The sequence below is a fragment of the Oncorhynchus clarkii genome, chromosome 6 (assembly GCF_045791955.1).
Source record: "Oncorhynchus clarkii lewisi isolate Uvic-CL-2024 chromosome 6, UVic_Ocla_1.0, whole genome shotgun sequence".
Taxonomy (NCBI): domain Eukaryota; kingdom Metazoa; phylum Chordata; class Actinopteri; order Salmoniformes; family Salmonidae; genus Oncorhynchus; species Oncorhynchus clarkii.
In genome coordinates, this window is record NC_092152.1 from 86,191,733 (window position 1) to 86,213,396 (window position 21,664).

At 46.1% G+C, this 21,664-nt stretch overlaps 1 protein-coding gene across 1 annotated transcript in view; it reads right to left on the reverse strand.

The window, feature by feature from the left end:
• Positions 1-1,178: 1,178 nt before the first annotated feature.
• The window catches only part of LOC139412274 (histidine decarboxylase-like), a 31,333-nt gene continuing 10,847 nt past the window's right edge, over positions 1,179-21,664 (reverse strand). Inside the window, exons 5-12 of the mRNA XM_071159115.1 lie at positions 9,804-9,947; positions 9,464-9,607; positions 9,044-9,110; positions 8,520-8,682; positions 7,312-7,402; positions 6,728-6,826; positions 6,473-6,574; positions 1,179-2,528 (exon numbers count right to left, since the gene is read on the reverse strand). Of these exons, the coding sequence (XP_071015216.1) occupies positions 1,287-2,528; positions 6,473-6,574; positions 6,728-6,826; positions 7,312-7,402; positions 8,520-8,682; positions 9,044-9,110; positions 9,464-9,607; positions 9,804-9,947 (2,052 nt within the window). The 3' untranslated portion in view covers positions 1,179-1,286. The remainder of the gene's footprint in view (positions 2,529-6,472; positions 6,575-6,727; positions 6,827-7,311; positions 7,403-8,519; positions 8,683-9,043; positions 9,111-9,463; positions 9,608-9,803; positions 9,948-21,664) is intronic.

Genomic DNA, 21,664 nt, shown 5'->3' on the forward strand with positions numbered 1-21,664 from the left:
CTCCTGAAACATTTTATTTTTTATAGAATAGGTTTATTCATAGAATGTTTTATATACACTACGCACAGTTGACATAGTATATATAGCTACATATAACAATACACAACTACACACCTACAACACTCACAGTCACATCATTGTGTAGTTGTTATCCCAGTGTGTTCTTCTTCATGTTGGCTGTGAATGACCAGGACATTAAAGGGGGAGAATTCAAAATCAATAGTCATTTCTGAAAATGTATCAAAGTCAGCTGTCTCTCTTGGTGATCCTGCTTTGTGACGTCCCCCACAGGACACGAGGGGAGGGTTGGAATGGCAGCGATCAAACTGAAAGATGACATGGAGTTTGACAGTAAAGCCACGCTGGAGCACGTCAAGACCTCCCTGCCCAGCTACGCTCGACCACGCTTCATACGCATACAGGTGATCCCCGTGGAAATAATGTCACCTTTTATTTGCACTCAAAGCCACCGTCTGGGACATGTTTAAGAGATTCCCTGATCCCAGGTTGTACCTTTTTTTAAAGATTTTCTCAAAACGCTTAATATTCATTAAACATATATTTTAATGTAATTTATTTTATTTTAAATATCCCAGAATTCCCTGGCTGTGACTGGAACGTTCAAGCAGATTAAGGTGAAGCTAGCCGAAGAGGGATTCAACCCATCCATGATGCAGGATCGATTATACTACCTGGAGGACAGTAAGGGATACATCCCCATGACACAGGAGATGTTCCACTCTATTTCTGATGGAAAGATACACTTATGATTGATTTTATTTTTTTAACAGATTTTCTAACTGTTAATCTCTTATTTTAAAATTAACTGTCAAATTATTCATCTGATGTACATTTTATGACTATTGAGAAAAAATGTGAAAATTGAAACCTGTATGGGTCATTTGTAAATAAATAAATATAGATTGATTTTCTAATAAATACAAACAAAACATATTGTATATCTATCTGAGATGTGTGGCTGTGTCACTTTAAATAAAATGATATCTGATAAATAAATCTAAAATAAATGAAAGAGCTCAGCCATCTCTACACCCTGAAACCACAAAGGTGTTTGTGGGAAACATTTGGTAGGGAGACTACAGGGTCGTACGCATCAGGCACCAAATGGAAGAAAATGGATTTGACTAAGGTGGTCTTGTACAATAAGAAACATTCATTTTCATTTTCCATTGCAAAACATTTTTGCTACGTTGTGCCTAATGAATACGACCCAGGCGCTAACCTTGGCTGCAGTAGAGCAGGAAAGTTAGCGGTATCTACTGGAGTCACAGAGGAACAAGACCAACAGCGGAGTCTCCTACACCCAGAGGAGGACCAGGGTTTTGGGGAGATCTGAGCTTTGGGGCGATCTGAAGTCCCCTGACAGGGCAGCACACCTGGTAGCGCCCACACTGCACCCACAGGTGGCAGAAACTGGGCAAGCTGTAGAACTTGGTGAGCTTCCTCAGGACCCGTTTTCCCATCTGGTTGGAATTGGTTGGAGAAGGCCACTCTGGGATCTGAAAGAGGCCTGAGGGGCTTGGGCTGGAAGAGAGACGTCTGAGCTGGGTGTCATTTAGGGGGTGGATGAGGTCTGGGTCTTTATGTCCAGGCTGCGAGTCCGTGACAGAGCTAGAGAGAGGCTTAGAAAGGGGGTCAGTGTTATGACCAAACAGGGGCCCAATGGGGCCAGGTAAGGGCTCACTGCTGCAGCTCAGAGAGCGTACTGTCCTCCTCGGCCTGTTCTCAGACCCAGACTTTTCTTTATCCATCCAGAATGGTGGATCTGGTCTAAATCCAGTCTTATCACTGTCCAAGCGGAACTGTGGTTGGACCCTCTGAACTCTGAAGGCAGCAGTACAGGGGATCTCCTCAGGGCCGTCTCTGGCTCCTGTCTCTGGGTCCTGGCTGGTCCGGGCCAGGCTGGTCCCAAGCTCTCTGGGTCCTGTCTTGGGGCTGGTCTGTGTCGGGTCGGCCTCTAGCTCTCTGGATCCTGTCTTGGGGCTGGTCTGTGTCGGGTCGACCTCTAGCTCTCTGGATCCTGTCTTGGGGCTGGTCTGTGTCGGGTCGACCTCTAGCTCTTTGGATCCTGTCTTGGGGCAGGTCTGTGTCTGGCCGTTCTCCAACTCTTTGGGTGTTTTCAGTGGTTCGTCCTCTGTGTCACTGATGGCCTTTTCAATCTCCTTTGGTTTCCTAGTCATGAGAGAGGCAGCCAAGCCCTCTGCTGCTGTTGTTGTGTGATTCCCCGAATCACTGTTTGTCTCTGACAGCTTCTCAACCCTTTTTCTGACTGGAGACTGCTGCTCCTCCATTTCACTGACCGTCTGTTTTTCGGCCTCCTCGGCCAGAAGGTCGTCGGCCATTTTGCGAATGATGTCCCAGTCCCTGATGATGTCATCAGAGGTGGTCAGCTGTGACGTCACGGTGAAGCGGATGATGCGTTTCCCATCGATGTCGGCGGGGACAAGGTACATGGTGCGGGACCGCGTCAGTCGTCGTAGCAACTCCTGAGTCAGAGCATTCCCTTCCTGAGAGAGAGAGAGGGGTAGACAGAGAGAGGGGGGAGACAGAGAGAGAGAGGGAGGGTGAGACAGAGAGGGAAGGGGGAGAGAGAGATGGGTAGACAGAGAGAGAGAAGGGGGAGAGGGGGGAGACAGAGAGAGAGAAGGGGGAGAGAGGGGGGGAACAGAGAGAGAGATTTGACAGTTGAGAGAAGCTTGTGTTTGGCCCTTTTCTCATTCACGTAAGTTTGAGGAGAGGCAGTGCGACGAGATTTCAATAAATAAAAATAAAATAAATTTAAATTTTTTATTCAAACTAGAGTTGGGTTCAATACTTAGGCCGGGATTCCATCCAATCAGGTTGGAGACAATGCTGCTTTTAAAGGCAATGTTCCCACGTTAGCAGAGACCTCATTAAAATGCTGCGTATGTAGACTCAACCAGAAATAACCTTTAAGTGGAGCATTGTCCAAAGACTGTGTTCAGATTGATTCCCAGCCTTAAAGGTGGGTTGGGCACACCCAGGTTATCCACGTGAAGGAATTATCTCTATCAGTGTTCGGCCCTTTACGGGGTGGCAGGTAGCCTAGTGGTTAGAGCATTGGAATAGTAACCAAATCCCCGAGCTGACAAGGTAAAAAATCTGTTGTTCTGCCCTTGAACAAGGCAGTTAACCCACTGTTCCTAGGCCGTCATTGAAAATAAGAATTTGTTCTTAACTGACTTGCCTAGTTAGATAAAGGTAAAACTAAAAAAACAAACCTTGAGCATCATATTAACACACATACCTGTTACCTCATAGGCTTAAACCTGCAATGACCTTTGAACTACTCGCTGTAATAGCAGTTGCCAATTGCCATGAACAAGCCTTGTCAATCATTATCCAGCTCAGAGCAACATACTGACTTCTGACCTATACAGTGTGCTCACAGGTGACCATGACATGTAAGAACTAGCTATGTGGACATTGCAGAGACCTATCTCTATCTCTATACTGTGTTCTGTCTCTATCTCTATCCCTGTCTTTATCTCTATACTGTGTTCTGTCTCTATACTGTGTTCTATCTCTATACTGTGTTCTATCTCTATCTCTATACTGTGTTCTGTCTCTATCTCTATCCCTGTCTCTATCTCTATACTGTGTTCTATCTCTATCTCTATACTGTGTTCTGTCTCTATCTCTATCCCTGTCTTTATCTCTACTGTGTTCTGTCTCTATCTCTATCCCTGTCTTTATCTCTATCTCAATACTGTGTTCTGTCTCTATCTCTATCCCTGTCTCTATCTCTATCTCAATACTGTGTTCTATCTCTATCTCTCTACTGTGTTCTATCTCTATACTGTGTTCTGTCTCTATCTCTATCCCTGTCTCTATCTCAATACTGTGTTCTATCTCTATACTGTGTTCTGTCTCTATCTCTATCCCTGTCTCTATCTCTATCTCTATACTGTGTTCTATGTCGATACTGTGTTCTATCTCTATGTCTATACTGTGTTCTATCTCTATCTCTATACTGTGTTATATCTCTATACTGTGTTCTATCTCTATACTGTGTTATATCTCTATACTGTGTTCTGTGTGAGATGGTGAATCCTGTTCAAATGTTCTTCAATGGGAGATGTACAGTATTTGATACAACACAACATAACTTTACAACACAACTTTACAATACAACACAATACAACACAACATAACTTTAAAACACAATACAATACAGCTTTACAATACAATACAACACAACTTTACAATACAACACAACGCAACTTTACAATACAATACAACACAACGCAACTTTACAATACAACACAACTTTACAATACAACACAACGTTACAATACAATACAACACAACTTTACAATACAATACAACACAACTGTACAATACAATACAACACAACTTTACAATACAATACAACACAACTGTACAATACAATACAACACAACTTTACAATACATTACAACACAACTTTACATTACAACACAACACAACTTTACAATACAATACAACTGTACAATACAATACAACACAACGCAACTTTACAATGCAACACAACTTTACAATACAATACAACACAACTTTACAATACAATATAACACAACTTTACAATACAATACAATACAACACAACTTTACAATACAACAAAACTTTACAATACAACACAACACAACTTTACAATACAATACAACTGTACAATACAATACAACACAACGCAACTTTACAATGCAACACAACTTTACAATACAATATAACACAACTTTACAATACAACAAAACTTTACAATACAACACAACACAACTTTACAATACAATACAACACAACACAACTTTACAACACAACACAACTTTACAATACAACACAACTTTACAATACAATACAACTTTACAATACAACACAACACAACTCTACAATACAACACAACTTTACAATACAACTTTACAATACAACACAACACAACTTTACAATACAATACAACTTTACAATACAATACAACACAACTTTACAATACAATACAACACAACACAACTTTACAACACAACACAACTTTACAATACAACACAACTTTACAATACAATACAACTTTACAATACAACACAACACAACTCTACAATACAACACAACTTTACAATACAACTTTACAATACAACACAACACAACTTTACAATACAACACAACTTTACAATACAATACAACTCTACAATACAATACAACACAATACAACACAACACAACGCAACTTTACAATACAATACAACACAACTTTACAATACAATACAACACAATACAACACAACACAACTTTACAATACAATACAACTCTACAATACAATACAACACAATACAACACAACACAACGCAACTTTACAATACAATACAACACAACTTTACAATACAATACAACACAATACAACACAACACAACTTTACAATACAATACAACTCTACAATACAATACAACACAATACAACACAACACAACGCAACTTTACAATACAATACAACACAACTTTACAATACAATACAACACAACACAACTTTACAATACAATAAAATACAACACAACTTTACAATACAATAAAATACAACACAACTTTACAATACAATACAACTTTACAATACAATACAACACAACTTTACAATACAATACAACACAACACAACTTTACAATACAATAAAATACAACACAACTTTACAATATAATACAACTTTACAATACAATACAACACAACACAACTTTACAACACAACTTTACAATACAACACAACACAACACAACTTTACAACACAACTTTACAATACAACACAACACAACTTTACAATACAATACAACACAACTTTACAATACAATACAACACAACTTTACAATACAATACAATACAACACAACTTTACAATACAACACAACACAACTTTACAATACAATACAACACAACACAACTTTACAATACAATACAACACAACTTTACAATACAATACAATACAACACAACTTTACAATACAATACAACACAACTTTACAATACAATACAACACAACACAACTTTACAATACAATAAAATACAACACAACTTTACAATACAATAAAATACAACACAACTTTACAATACAATACAACTTTACAATACAATACAACACAACTTTACAATACAATACAACACAACACAACTTTACAATACAATAAAATACAACACAACTTTACAATATAATACAACTTTACAATACAATACAACACAACACAACTTTACAACACAACTTTACAATACAACACAACACAACACAACTTTACAACACAACTTTACAATACAACACAACACAACTTTACAATACAATACAACACAACTTTACAATACAATACAACACAACTTTACAATACAATACAATACAACACAACTTTACAATACAACACAACTTTACAATACAATACAATACAACACAACTTTACAATACAATACAACACAACACAAGTATAGGCCACATACCTTGAGACAGAAGACCACCAAGCCAAGGTGTCTATCAGCAGGCATGTCAAAGTTAGGGTCACATCTAACCAGGGACTCCAGTAGCTTAGCCATCTCTACACCCTGAAAACACAAACGTAGAGGTCAGTCCCTGTAATGTAGCATCTCAAATTACAGAGGGAGAAAGAAACAGACAGACAGACAGACACACAGACAGACACACACACACACACACACACACACAGAGACAGACAGACAGACAGACAGGTTACATACGTGTCTGATGTGTCCCTGAAGGTTCTTCAGACCGAAGCAGCGCATCACAAACCACAGCTTCAGAGAGCGGAACCGTCGACTCAGGGGGATCTGCCAATGCTGACAGACACAGTGGATCAGGATCAAGGTTAAAACATTCAAATCAACATTAACATCTATAGTAAGATTATGATCCAGATCAGTTTCCAGATCAGTTTCAAGATCCAGATCAGTTTCAAGATCAAGATCAGTTTCAAGAAGTTTTGCATGCTTTCCCGAACAGTGGTTAATGTTAGGATTTGGGTACTGCTGATCCTAGATCTGTGTTAAAAGGCAGAAGTTGGACCAACAATGTTGATGAGATGATCACATGAGCATAAAAAAAGGTAGATAGTGTTGTACCGTGAAGGAAATGCTAAAAATAAATTCTGCAAATTGGTAGATAAGTATAGAGCGTGGCTCAGTTTGCAACGCCAGGGTTGTGGGTTCGATTCCCATGGGGGACCAGTCCGAAGAAAGTAGAAAAATGTCTGCACTCACTACTGCAAGTCGCTCTGGATAAGCGCGTCTGCTTAATGACTAAAAAGTCAAATGTAGGTAGGTACCATGAAGTCGGTGGCTTGGTCTGAGTTTTCGTGTCTGAGGTAGACAGGGTCGACACTGAAAGTTTGTTGAAGCTTGCACTTGTCCTTCACCCTGTTAGGACCACCGTAGAAAAACATGTTACTACATCTCTTTCCAGACAGGATGCCATGGGGCTGAGCAGAGTTAGCCCAAATAGAGCAGTCCTATTTTCTCTGCCTTGGCTGAGTGGCTTTCACGTGCACGAGCCTAGCTCCAATCAATAAAAAACAGCTTCTATCTCAAGGCCATCAGACTGTTAAACACTAACATTGAGTGGCTGCTGCCAACACACTGACTCAACTCCAGCCACTTTAATAATGTGAATTGATGGAAATTGATGTAAAAATATATCACTAGCTACTTTAAACAATGCTACTTAATATAATGTTTACATACCCTACATTACTCATCTCATATGTATATGTATACACTGTACTCTATATCATCTACTGCATCTTTATGTAATACATGTATCACTAGCCACTTTGTTAACATACCCTACATACCCTGCATTTCGCTACACTCGCATTAACATCTGCTAACCATGTGTATGTGACAAATAACATTTGATTTGATTTGATTTAATGAATGGGCAACGCCGCCACCACTTCGTGTCTGGAAAGCCCTCGACGGTCGTCACAACTCCTCTCTACCCCCCCCCCCCCCCTCTCTCTTTTTAAAACGTTTTACTGCAGTGGGCTAAATCAGGGTCACACAATGTTTCTTGGTAGTGTTAATAAACAAATTCAACTTCACACACATGGTTATGGGTTTAAAAACAGAAGACACCTGTCAGATATGGAGTTGAAATGTATTACACTTTGAGTTTGTATCCCAATATTACACTTTATATACATCACAGAAGACTAAATATAACACAACCGTTTGACATAGAATCACCAGAATTCCGGCTGTCTTTCTGAAATAATGTTAATTTTATTATTATTAATATTCCACCCATGAGGCCACTAGAGGGCGTTTTGGTCATTAGACTGCAGGACGGGATGACAACCAGGTCTTCCTCCCTCTCTCTCTCTTCCTTTATCCCCTTCCTCTCTCTCTCTCCCTCTCTCCCTCCCATTCCTCTCTCCCTCCCATTCCTCTCTCCCTCCGCATTCTCTCTCCCTCTCTCCCTCCCTCCCTCCCTCCCTCCCTCCCTCCCTCCCTCCCTCCCTCCCTTCTCTCTCACCAGAAGGCAGTGCAGTCGAAGTGGACCATCATCCATTTGGAGGGGTTGAACGCGAAGGAGTCAGCGTACTCTATACCCCCCAGAGGTCCTCTCAGCTCAGGGCAGAGAAACGCTGAGCCTGCGTACGCTGCATCCACATGCAGCCACAGACCTTCCTCTGCACCTAGGCCAGGCAGGGGGAGGAATACAAACACGTTTTGCAGAGAATCTGGGGGGGTGGTGGGAGTCCGAGTGGAACTTGAACCTGCGACCCTGATCTGTATTCATACAGCGTCTCAGAGTAAGTCTAAAGTAGCCTTGCGGGAACCTTGGCTTGTGCGAGCAGGAATGGCTCACAGGAGCAGAGCAACCCGTCCATTCATGATCAGCGCTGTTACTCTGAGACTCTTTATGAATACGGACCCAGGACGCTGAGATTCTCCAAAGTCCCACAAAGGTCATATGTCATACATGTTATGTGTGGTACATGTTGTATGTCATACAGGTGTGTATAATAATGAGGAGGTAGGGGGGTACAGACGTACACACTGGTCCCAGCTCTGACAGGTCGTCGAAGGCACACACCCCCGTGGTCCCCAGAGTGGCACACAGCTGAAACAAACAAACAAACTAACATGATCTTTGGTTTGGTTACAACCTTGGTTACGATCTTGGTTACAACTGTTTATGACCTACCATCCCCTAATATACCCTACCATGACCTACCGCCCCCTAATATACCCTACATTGATTAACATCCCTTAATATACCCAACCATGACCTACCGCCCCCTAATATACCCTACCATGACCTACCGCCCCCTAATATACCCTACAATGACCTACCGCCCCCTAATATACCCTACCATGACCTACCGCCCCCTAATATACCCTACCATAACCTACCACCCCCTAATACCCCCTACCATGAACTACCACCCCCTAATATACCCTACCATGACCTACCATGACAGGTACCAGTCCTCTCCTCCTGTCCTCTTGGATGGCCTGTTTCAGAGTGTCTCCTCTCAGGGAGAAGTGGTCGTCTGGAGGGAGGAACCTGATCTTCACCAGGGAGATCAGACCTGCCTTCTCCACTGAGGAGTGAGCCTGATAGAGGCAGAGAGCAGACGGAGAGATGGACGGACACACGGACAGACAGACAATCTCTCATTATGCAGAACTCACTATTTGTGTGTGTGTGTGTGTGTGTGGGTGGGTGTGTGTGTGTGTGTGTGTATGTGTGTATTTGCAAACGTTGCATATGTGCGTGTGTGTGTGGGTCCCTAACCCATCCCATCTTGACCTGGTCTGATGCGTAGGCCACCAGTCTTGAGTTGACCACTGAGTCGTCCAGGTCTCTGTCTGCTGGATCTGTCCTCTTCAGCTGCTGGATCCTGTGCTTCCTGGCAGCTAGCAGAGCTACCAGACTACTCTCACTCACTGTGCTCTGAGAGGAGAGAGGTATGAGGGGAGGGAGGGAGGGAGGGAGGGAGGGAGACAAAGAGGGAGAGAGAAAAGCACTACGTTTATGTGAACTGAAACACCTGAGAGCTCTTATTTACTGCTCTGAGAGGAGTGTAGAGAATGGTATTCCCATTCACCACTAGGTGGTGCTGTGAGAGTATATGTCTCTCTCCAGTAGCCAGTCAGGTACATGTCTACCTGCAGTATTCCTCAGTATGGTCAGGTGTATCCAGGTGTATCTATCCTACCTGCAGTATTCCTCCCCCGGTACTGTCTAGTTGGTACTGTAAGGTGAGTATGGTCAGGTATGGTCAGGTGTATCTATCCTACCTGCAGTATTCCTCCCCCGGTGCTGTCTAGTTGGTACTGTAAGGTGAGTATGGTCAGGTATGGTCAGGTGTATCTATCCTACCTGCAGTATTCCTCCCCCGGTGCTGTCTGGTTGGTACTGTAAGGTGAGTATGGTCAGGTATGGTCAGGTGTATCTATCCTACCTGCAGTATTCCTCCCCTGGTGCTGTCTAGTTGGTACTGTAAGGTGAGTATGGTCAGGTATGGTCAGGTATGGTCAGGTGTATCTATCCTACCTGCAGTATTCCTCCCCTGGTGCTGTCTGGTTGGTACTGTAAGGTGAGTATGGTCAGGTATGGTCAGGTGTATCTATCCTACCTGCAGTATTCCTCCCCCGGTGCTGTCTGGTTGGTACTGTAAGGTGAGTATGGTCAGGTATGGTCAGGTATGGTCAGGTGTATCTATCCTACCTGCAGTATTCCTCAGTATGGTCAGGTGTATCCAGGTGTATCTATCCTACCTGCAGTATTCCTCCCCCGGTGCTGTCTGGTTGGTACTGTAAGGTGAGTATGGTCAGGTATGGTCAGGTATGGTCAGGTGTATCTATCCTACCTGCCTATTCCTCCCCCGGTGCTGTCTGGTTGGTACTGTAAGGTGAGTATGGTCAGGTATGGTCAGGTGTATCTATCCTACCTGCAGTATTCCTCCCCCGGTGCTGTCTGGTTGGTACTGTAAGGTGAGTATGGTCAGGTGTATCCAGGTGTATCTATCCTACCTGCAGTATTCCTCCCCCGGTGCTGTCTAGTTGGTACTGTAAGGTGAGTATGGTCAGGTATGGTCAGGTGTATCTATCCTACCTGCCTATTCCTCCCCCGGTGCTGTCTGGTTGGTACTGTAAGGTGAGTATGGTCAGGTGTATCCAGGTGTATCTATCCTACCTGCAGTATTCCTCCCCCGGTGCTGTCTAGTTGGTACTGTAAGGTGAGTATGGTCAGGTATGGTCAGGTGTATCTATCCTACCTGCAGTATTCCTCCCCCGGTGCTGTCTGGTTGGTACTGTAAGGTGAGGATGGTCAGGTATGGTCAGGTGTATCTATCCTACCTGCAGTATTCCTCCCCCGGTGCTGTCTGGTTGGTACTGTAAGGTGAGTATGGTCAGGTATGGTCAGGTGTATCTATCCTACCTGCCTATTCCTCCCCTGGTGCTGTCTGGTTGGTACTGTAAGGTGAGTATGGTCAGGTATGGTCAGGTGTATCTATCCTACCTGCAGTATTCCTCCCCCGGTGCTGTCTAGTTGGTACTGTAAGGTGAGTATGGTCAGGTATGGTCAGGTATGGTCAGGTGTATCTATCCTACCTGCAGTATTCCTCCCCCGGTGCTGTCTAGTTGGTACTGTAAGGTGAGTATGGTCAGGTGTATCCAGGTGTATCTATCCTACCTGCAGTATTCCTCCCCCGGTGCTGTCTAGTTGGTACTGTAAGGTGAGTATGGTCAGGTGTATCTGTCCTACCTGCAGTATTCCTCCCCTGGTGCTGTCTAGTTGGTACTGTAAGGTGAGTATGGTCAGGTATGGTCAGGTATGGTCAGGTGTATCCAGGTGTATCTATCCTACCTGCAGTATTCCTCCCCCGGTGCTGTCTAGTTGGTACTGTAAGGTGAGTATGGTCAGGTATGGTCAGGTGTATCTATCCTACCTGCAGTATTCCTCCCCCGGTGCTGTCTAGTTGGTACTGTAAGGTGAGTATGGTCAGGTGTATCCAGGTGTATCTATCCTACCTGCAGTATTCCTCCCCTGGTGCTGTCTAGTTGGTACTGTAAGGTGAGTATGGTCAGGTATGGTCAGGTATGGTCAGGTGTATCTATCCTACCTGCAGTATTCCTCCCCCGGTGCTGTCTGGTTGGTACTGTAAGGTGAGTATGGTCAGGTATGGTCAGGTGTATCTATCCTACCTGCAGTATTCCTCCCCCGGTGCTGTCTGGTTGGTACTGTAAGGTGAGTATGGTCAGGTATGGTCAGGTGTATCTATCCTACCTGCAGTATTCCTCCCCCGGTGCTGTCTAGTTGGTACTGTAAGGTGAGTATGGTCAGGTATGGTCAGGTGTATCTATCCTACCTGCAGTATTCCTCCCCCGGTGCTGTCTGGTTGGTACTGTAAGGTGAGTATGGTCAGGTATGGTCAGGTGTATCTATCCTACCTGCAGTATTCCTCCCCTGGTGCTGTCTAGTTGGTACTGTAAGGTGAGTATGGTCAGGTATGGTCAGGTATGGTCAGGTGTATCTATCCTACCTGCAGTATTCCTCAGTATGGTCAGGTATGGTCAGGTGTATCTATCCTACCTGCCTATTCCTCCCCTGGTGCTGTCTAGTTGGTACTGTAAGGTGAGTATGGTCAGGTATGGTCAGGTATGGTCAGGTGTATCTATCCTACCTGCAGTATTCCTCAGTATGGTCAGGTGTATCCAGGTGTATCTATCCTACCTGCAGTATTCCTCCCCCGGTGCTGTCTAGTTGGTACTGTAAGGTGAGTATGGTCAGGTGTATCTATCCTACCTGCAGTATTCCTCCCCTGGTGCTGTCTAGTTGGTACTGTAAGGTGAGTATGGTCAGGTATGGTCAGGTGTATCTATCCTACCTGCAGTATTCCTCCCCCGGTGCTGTCTAGTTGGTACTGTAAGGTGAGTATGGTCAGGTGTATCCAGGTGTATCTATCCTACCTGCAGTATTCCTCCCCCGGTGCTGTCTAGTTGGTACTGTAAGGTGAGTATGGTCAGGTATGGTCAGGTATGGTCAGGTGTATCTATCCTACCTGCAGTATTCCTCCCCTGGTGCTGTCTGGTTGGTACTGTAAGGTGAGTATGGTCAGGTATGGTCAGGTGTATCTATCCTACCTGCCTATTCCTCCCCCGGTGCTGTCTGGTTGGTACTGTAAGGTGAGTATGGTCAGGTATGGTCAGGTGTATCTATCCTACCTGCAGTATTCCTCCCCTGGTGCTGTCTAGTTGGTACTGTAAGGTGAGTATGGTCAGGTATGGTCAGGTATGGTCTGGTGTATCTATCCTACCTGCAGTATTCCTCCCCCGGTGCTGTCTGGTTGGTACTGTAAGTTGAGTATGGTCAGGTATGGTCAGGTGTATCTATCCTACCTGCAGTATTCCTCCCCCGGTGCTGTCTAGTTGGTACTGTAAGGTGAGTATGGTCAGGTATGGTCAGGTGTATCTATCCTACCTGCCTATTCCTCCCCTGGTGCTGTCTAGTTGGTACTGTAAGGTGAGTATGGTCAGGTGTATCCAGGTGTATCTATCCTACCTGCAGTATTCCTCCCCCGGTGCTGTCTAGTTGGTACTGTAAGGTGAGTATGGTCAGGTATGGTCAGGTGTATCTATCCTACCTGCAGTATTCCTCCCCCGGTGCTGTCTAGTTGGTACTGTAAGGTGAGTATGGTCAGGTATGGTCAGGTATGGTCAGGTGTATCTATCCTACCTGCCTATTCCTCCCCCGGTGCTGTCTAGTTGGTACTGTAAGGTGAGTATGGTCAGGTATGGTCAGGTGTATCTATCCTACCTGCAGTATTCCTCCCCCGGTGCTGTCTGGTTGGTACTGTAAGGTGAGTATGGTCAGGTATGGTCAGGTGTATCTATCCTACCTGCAGTATTCCTCCCCCGGTGCTGTCTGGTTGGTACTGTAAGGTGAGTATGGTCAGGTATGGTCAGGTGTATCCAGGTGTATCTATCCTACCTGCAGTATTCCTCCCCCGGTGCTGTCTGGTTGGTACTGTAAGGTGAGTATGATCAGGTATGGTCAGGTATGGTCAGGTGTATCTGTCCTACCTGCCTATTCCTCCCCCGGTGCTGTCTGGTTGGTACTGTAAGGTGAGTATGGTCAGGTATGGTCAGGTATGGTCAGGTGTATCCAGGTGTATCTATCCTACCTGCAGTATTCCTCCCCCGGTGCTGTCTGGTTGGTACTGTAAGGTGAGTATGATCAGGTATGGTCAGGTATGGTCAGGTGTATCTGTCCTACCTGCCTATTCCTCCCCCGGTGCTGTCTGGTTGGTACTGTAAGGTGAGTATGGTCAGGTATGGTCAGGTATGGTCAGGTGTATCCAGGTGTATCTATCCTACCTGCAGTATTCCTCCCCCGGTGCTGTCTAGTTGGTACTGTAAGGTGAGTATGGTCAGGTATGGTCAGGTATGGTCAGGTGTATCTATCCTACCTGCAGTATTCCTCCCCCGGTGCTGTCTAGTTGGTACTGTAAGGTGAGTATGGTCAGGTATGGTCAGGTATGGTCAGGTGTATCTATCCTACCTGCAGTATTCCTCCCCTGGTGCTGTCTGGTTGGTACTGTAAGGTGAGTATGGTCAGGTGTATCCAGGTGTATCTATCCTACCTGCAGTATTCCTCCCCTGGTGCTGTCTAGTTGGTACTGTAAGGTGAGTATGGTCAGGTATGGTCAGGTATGGTCAGGTGTATCTATCCTACCTGCAGTATTCCTCCCCCGGTGCTGTCTAGTTGGTACTGTAAGGTGAGTATGGTCAGGTATGGTCAGGTATGGTCAGGTGTATCTATCCTACCTGCAGTATTCCTCCCCCGGTGCTGTCTGGTTGGTACTGTAAGGTGAGTATGGTCAGGTATGGTCAGGTGTATCTATCCTACCTGCAGTATTCCTCCCCCGGTGCTGTCTGGTTGGTACTGTAAGGTGAGTATGGTCAGGTATGGTCAGGTGTATCTATCCTACCTGCCTATTCCTCCCCTGGTGCTGTCTGGTTGGTACTGTAAGGTGAGTATGGTCAGGTATGGTCAGGTGTATCTATCCTACCTGCAGTATTCCTCCCCCGGTGCTGTCTAGTTGGTACTGTAAGGTGAGTATGGTCAGGTATGGTCAGGTATGGTCAGGTGTATCTATCCTACCTGCAGTATTCCTCCCCCGGTGCTGTCTAGTTGGTACTGTAAGGTGAGTATGGTCAGGTGTATCCAGGTGTATCTATCCTACCTGCAGTATTCCTCCCCCGGTGCTGTCTAGTTGGTACTGTAAGGTGAGTATGGTCAGGTGTATCTGTCCTACCTGCAGTATTCCTCCCCTGGTGCTGTCTAGTTGGTACTGTAAGGTGAGTATGGTCAGGTATGGTCAGGTATGGTCAGGTGTATCCAGGTGTATCTATCCTACCTGCAGTATTCCTCCCCCGGTGCTGTCTAGTTGGTACTGTAAGGTGAGTATGGTCAGGTATGGTCAGGTGTATCTATCCTACCTGCAGTATTCCTCCCCCGGTGCTGTCTAGTTGGTACTGTAAGGTGAGTATGGTCAGGTGTATCCAGGTGTATCTATCCTACCTGCAGTATTCCTCCCCTGGTGCTGTCTAGTTGGTACTGTAAGGTGAGTATGGTCAGGTATGGTCAGGTATGGTCAGGTATGGTCAGGTGTATCTATCCTACCTGCAGTATTCCTCCCCCGGTGCTGTCTGGTTGGTACTGTAAGGTGAGTATGGTCAGGTATGGTCAGGTGTATCTATCCTACCTGCAGTATTCCTCCCCCGGTGCTGTCTGGTTGGTACTGTAAGGTGAGTATGGTCAGGTATGGTCAGGTGTATCTATCCTACCTGCAGTATTCCTCCCCCGGTGCTGTCTAGTTGGTACTGTAAGGTGAGTATGGTCAGGTATGGTCAGGTGTATCTATCCTACCTGCAGTATTCCTCCCCCGGTGCTGTCTGGTTGGTACTGTAAGGTGAGTATGGTCAGGTATGGTCAGGTGTATCTATCCTACCTGCAGTATTCCTCCCCTGGTGCTGTCTAGTTGGTACTGTAAGGTGAGTATGGTCAGGTATGGTCAGGTATGGTCAGGTGTATCTATCCTACCTGCAGTATTCCTCAGTATGGTCAGGTATGGTCAGGTGTATCTATCCTACCTGCCTATTCCTCCCCTGGTGCTGTCTAGTTGGTACTGTAAGGTGAGTATGGTCAGGTATGGTCAGGTATGGTCAGGTGTATCTATCCTACCTGCAGTATTCCTCAGTATGGTCAGGTGTATCCAGGTGTATCTATCCTACCTGCAGTATTCCTCCCCCGGTGCTGTCTAGTTGGTACTGTAAGGTGAGTATGGTCAGGTGTATCTATCCTACCTGCAGTATTCCTCCCCTGGTGCTGTCTAGTTGGTACTGTAAGGTGAGTATGGTCAGGTATGGTCAGGTGTATCTATCCTACCTGCAGTATTCCTCCCCCGGTGCTGTCTAGTTGGTACTGTAAGGTGAGTATGGTCAGGTGTATCCAGGTGTATCTATCCTACCTGCAGTATTCCTCCCCCGGTGCTGTCTAGTTGGTACTGTAAGGTGAGTATGGTCAGGTATGGTCAGGTATGGTCAGGTGTATCTATCCTACCTGCAGTATTCCTCCCCTGGTGCTGTCTGGTTGGTACTGTAAGGTGAGTATGGTCAGGTATGGTCAGGTGTATCTATCCTACCTGCCTATTCCTCCCCCGGTGCTGTCTGGTTGGTACTGTAAGGTGAGTATGGTCAGGTATGGTCAGGTGTATCTATCCTACCTGCAGTATTCCTCCCCTGGTGCTGTCTAGTTGGTACTGTAAGGTGAGTATGGTCAGGTATGGTCAGGTATGGTCTGGTGTATCTATCCTACCTGCAGTATTCCTCCCCCGGTGCTGTCTGGTTGGTACTGTAAGTTGAGTATGGTCAGGTATGGTCAGGTGTATCTATCCTACCTGCAGTATTCCTCCCCCGGTGCTGTCTAGTTGGTACTGTAAGGTGAGTATGGTCAGGTATGGTCAGGTGTATCTATCCTACCTGCCTATTCCTCCCCTGGTGCTGTCTAGTTGGTACTGTAAGGTGAGTATGGTCAGGTGTATCCAGGTGTATCTATCCTACCTGCAGTATTCCTCCCCCGGTGCTGTCTAGTTGGTACTGTAAGGTGAGTATGGTCAGGTATGGTCAGGTGTATCTATCCTACCTGCAGTATTCCTCCCCCGGTGCTGTCTAGTTGGTACTGTAAGGTGAGTATGGTCAGGTATGGTCAGGTATGGTCAGGTGTATCTATCCTACCTGCCTATTCCTCCCCCGGTGCTGTCTAGTTGGTACTGTAAGGTGAGTATGGTCAGGTATGGTCAGGTGTATCTATCCTACCTGCAGTATTCCTCCCCCGGTGCTGTCTGGTTGGTACTGTAAGGTGAGTATGGTCAGGTATGGTCAGGTGTATCTATCCTACCTGCAGTATTCCTCCCCCGGTGCTGTCTGGTTGGTACTGTAAGGTGAGTATGGTCAGGTATGGTCAGGTGTATCCAGGTGTATCTATCCTACCTGCAGTATTCCTCCCCCGGTGCTGTCTGGTTGGTACTGTAAGGTGAGTATGATCAGGTATGGTCAGGTATGGTCAGGTGTATCTGTCCTACCTGCCTATTCCTCCCCCGGTGCTGTCTGGTTGGTACTGTAAGGTGAGTATGGTCAGGTATGGTCAGGTATGGTCAGGTGTATCCAGGTGTATCTATCCTACCTGCAGTATTCCTCCCCCGGTGCTGTCTGGTTGGTACTGTAAGGTGAGTATGATCAGGTATGGTCAGGTATGGTCAGGTGTATCTGTCCTACCTGCCTATTCCTCCCCCGGTGCTGTCTGGTTGGTACTGTAAGGTGAGTATGGTCAGGTATGGTCAGGTATGGTCAGGTGTATCCAGGTGTATCTATCCTACCTGCAGTATTCCTCCCCCGGTGCTGTCTAGTTGGTACTGTAAGGTGAGTATGGTCAGGTATGGTCAGGTATGGTCAGGTGTATCTATCCTACCTGCAGTATTCCTCCCCCGGTGCTGTCTAGTTGGTACTGTAAGGTGAGTATGGTCAGGTATGGTCAGGTATGGTCAGGTGTATCTATCCTACCTGCAGTATTCCTCCCCTGGTGCTGTCTGGTTGGTACTGTAAGGTGAGTATGGTCAGGTATGGTCAGGTGTATCTATCCTACCTGCTGTATTCCTCCCCCGGTGCTGTCTGGTTGGTACTGTAAGGTGAGTATGGTCAGGTATGGTCAGGTATGGTCAGGTGTATCTATCCTACCTGCAGTATTCCTCCCCCGGTGCTGTCTGGTTGGTACTGTAAGGTGAGTATGGTCAGGTATGGTCAGGTATGGTCAGGTATGGTCAGGTGTATCTATCCTACCTGCAGTATTCCTCCCCCGGTGCTGTCTAGTTGGTACTGTAAGGTGAGTATGGTCAGGTGTATCCAGGTGTATCTATCCTACCTGCAGTATTCCTCAGTATGGTCAGGTGTATCCAGGTGTATCTATCCTACCTGCAGTATTCCTCCCCCGGTGCTGTCTAGTTGGTACTGTAAGGTGAGTATGGTCAGGTATGGTCAGGTATGGTCAGGTGTATCTATCCTACCTGCCTATTCCTCCCCTGGTGCTGTCTAGTTGGTACTGTAAGGTGAGTATGGTCAGGTGTATCCAGGTGTATCTATCCTACCTGCAGTATTCCTCCCCTGGTGCTGTCTAGTTGGTACTGTAAGGTGAGTATGGTCAGGTATGGTCAGGTGTATCTATCCTACCTGCCTATTCCTCCCCCGGTGCTGTCTAGTTGGTACTGTAAGGTGAGTATGGTCAGGTATGGTCAGGTGTATCTGTCCTACCTGCCTATTCCTCCCCCGGTGCTGTCTAGTTGGTACTGTAAGGTGAGTATGGTCAGGTATGGTCAGGTATGGTCAGGTATGGTCAGGTGTATCTATCCTACCTGCAGTATTCCTCCCCCAGTGCTGTCTGGTTGGTACTGTAAGGTGAGTATGGTCAGGTATGGTCAGGTGAATCTATCCTAACTGCAGTATTCCTCCCCCGGTGCTGTCTGGTTGGTACTGTAAGGTGAGTATGGTCAGGTATGGTCAGGTGTATCTATCCTACCTGCAGTATTCCTCCCCCGGTGCTGTCTAGTTGGTACTGTAAGGTGAGTATGGTCAGGTATGGTCAGGTGTATCTGTCCTACCTGCCTATTCCTCCCCCGGTGCTGTCTAGTTGGTACTGTAAGGTGAGTATGGTCAGGTATGGTCAGGTGTATCTATCCTACCTGCAGTATTCCTCCCCCGGTGCTGTCTGGTTGGTACTGTAAGGTGAGTATGGTCAGGTGTATCCAGGTGTATCTATCCTACCTGCAGTATTCCTCCCCCGGTGCTGTCTAGTTGGTACTGTAAGGTGAGTATGGTCAGGTATGGTCAGGTATGGTCAGGTGTATCTATCCTACCTGCAGTATTCCTCCCCCGGTGCTGTCTAGTTGGTACTGTAAGGTGAGTATGGCAAAGGTGTATCTATCCTACCTGCCTATTCCTCCCCCGGTGCTGTCTGGTTGGTACTGTAAGGTGAGTATGGTCAGGTATGGTCAGGTGTATCTATCCTACCTGCAGTATTCCTCCCCCGGTGCTGTCTAGTTGGTACTGTAAGGTGAGTATGGTCAGGTATGGTCAGGTGTATCTATCCTACCTGCAGTATTCCTCCCCTGGTGCTGTCTAGTTGGTACTGTAAGGTGAGTATGGTCAGTTATGGTCAGGTGTATCTATCCTACCTGCAGTATTCCTCCCCCGGTGCTGTCTGGTTGGTACTGTAAGGTGAGTATGGTCAGGTATGGTCAGGTGTATCTATCCTACCTGCAGTATTCCTCCCCCGGTGCTGTCTAGTTGGTACTGTAAGGTGAGTATGGTCAGGTATGGTCAGGTGTATCTATCCTACCTGCAGTATTCCTACCCCGGTGCTGTCTAGTTGGTACTGTAAGGTGAGTATGGTCAGGTATGGTCAGGTGTATCTATCCTACCTGCAGTATTCCTCCCCTGGTGCTGTCTGGTTGGTACTGTAAGGTGAGTATGGTCAGGTATGGTCAGGTATGGTCAGGTGTATCTATCCTACCTGCAGTATTCCTCCCCTGGTGCTGTCTAGTTGGTACTGTAAGGTGAGTATGGTCAGGTATGGTCAGGTATGGTCAGGTGTATCCAGGTGTATCTATCTTACCTGCAGTATTCCTCCCCCGGTGCTGTCTAGTTGGTACTGTAAGGTGAGTATGGTCAGGTATGGTCAGGTATGGTCAGGTGTATCCAGGTGTATCTATCCTACCTGCAGTATTCCTCCCCTGGTGCTGTCTAGTTGGTACTGTAAGGTGAGTATGGTCAGGTATGGTCAGGTGTATCCAGGTGTATCTATCCTACCTGCAGTATTCCTCCCCTTGTGCTGTCTAGTTGGTACTGTAAGGTGAGTATGGTCAGGTATGGTCAGGTATGGTCAGGTGTATCTATCCTACCTGCAGTATTCCTCCCCCGGTGCTGTCTGGTTGGTACTGTAAGGTGAGTATGGTCAGGTATGGTCAGGTGTATCTATCCTACCTGCAGTATTCCTCCCCCGGTGCTGTCTGGTTGGTACTGTAAGGTGAGTATGGTCAGGTGTATCCAGGTGTATCTATCCTACCTGCAGTATTCCTCCCCCGGTGCTGTCTAGTTGGTACTGTAAGGTGAGTATGGTCAGGTGTATCCAGGTGTAGCTATCCTACCTGCAGTATTCCTCCCCTGGTGCTGTCTAGTTGGTACTGTAAGGTGAGTATGGTCAGGTATGGTCAGGTGTATCTATCCTACCTGCAGTATTCCTCCCCCGGTGCTGTCTGGTTGGTACTGTAAGGTGAGTATGGTCAGGTGTATCCAGGTGTATCTATCCTACCTGCAGTATTCCTCCCCCGGTGCTGTCTAGTTGGTACTGTAAGGTGAGTATGGTCAGGTATGGTCAGGTATGGTCAGGTGTATCTATCCTACCTGCAGTATTCCTCCCCCGGTGCTGTCTAGTTGGTACTGTAAGGTGAGTATGGTCAGGTATGGTCAGGTGTATCTATCCTACCTGCAGTATTCCTCCCCTGGTGCTGTCTAGTTGGTACTGTAAGGTGAGTATGGTCAGGTGTATCCAGGTGTATCTATCCTACCTGCAGTATTCCTCCCCTGGTGCTGTCTAGTTGGTACTGTAAGGTGAGTATGGTCAGGTATGGTCAGGTGTATCTATCCTACCTGCAGTATTCCTCCCCCGGTGCTGTCTGGTTGGTACTGTAAGGTGAGTATGGTCAGGTGTATCCAGGTGTATCTATCCTACCTGCAGTATTCCTCCCCCGGTGCTGTCTGGTTGGTACTGTAAGGTGAGTATGGTCAGGTGTATCCAGGTGTATCTATCCTACCTGCAGTATTCCTCCCCCGGTGCTGTCTAGTTGGTACTGTAAGGTGAGTATGGTCAGGTATGGTCAGGTGTATCTATCCTTCCTGCAGTATTCCTCCCCCGGTGCTGTCTAGTTGGTACTGTAAGGTGAGTATGGTCAGGTATGGTCAGGTGTATCTATCCTACCTGCAGTATTCCTCCCCTGGTGCTGTCTAGTTGGTACTGTAAGGTGAGTATGGTCAGGTATGGTCAGGTGTATC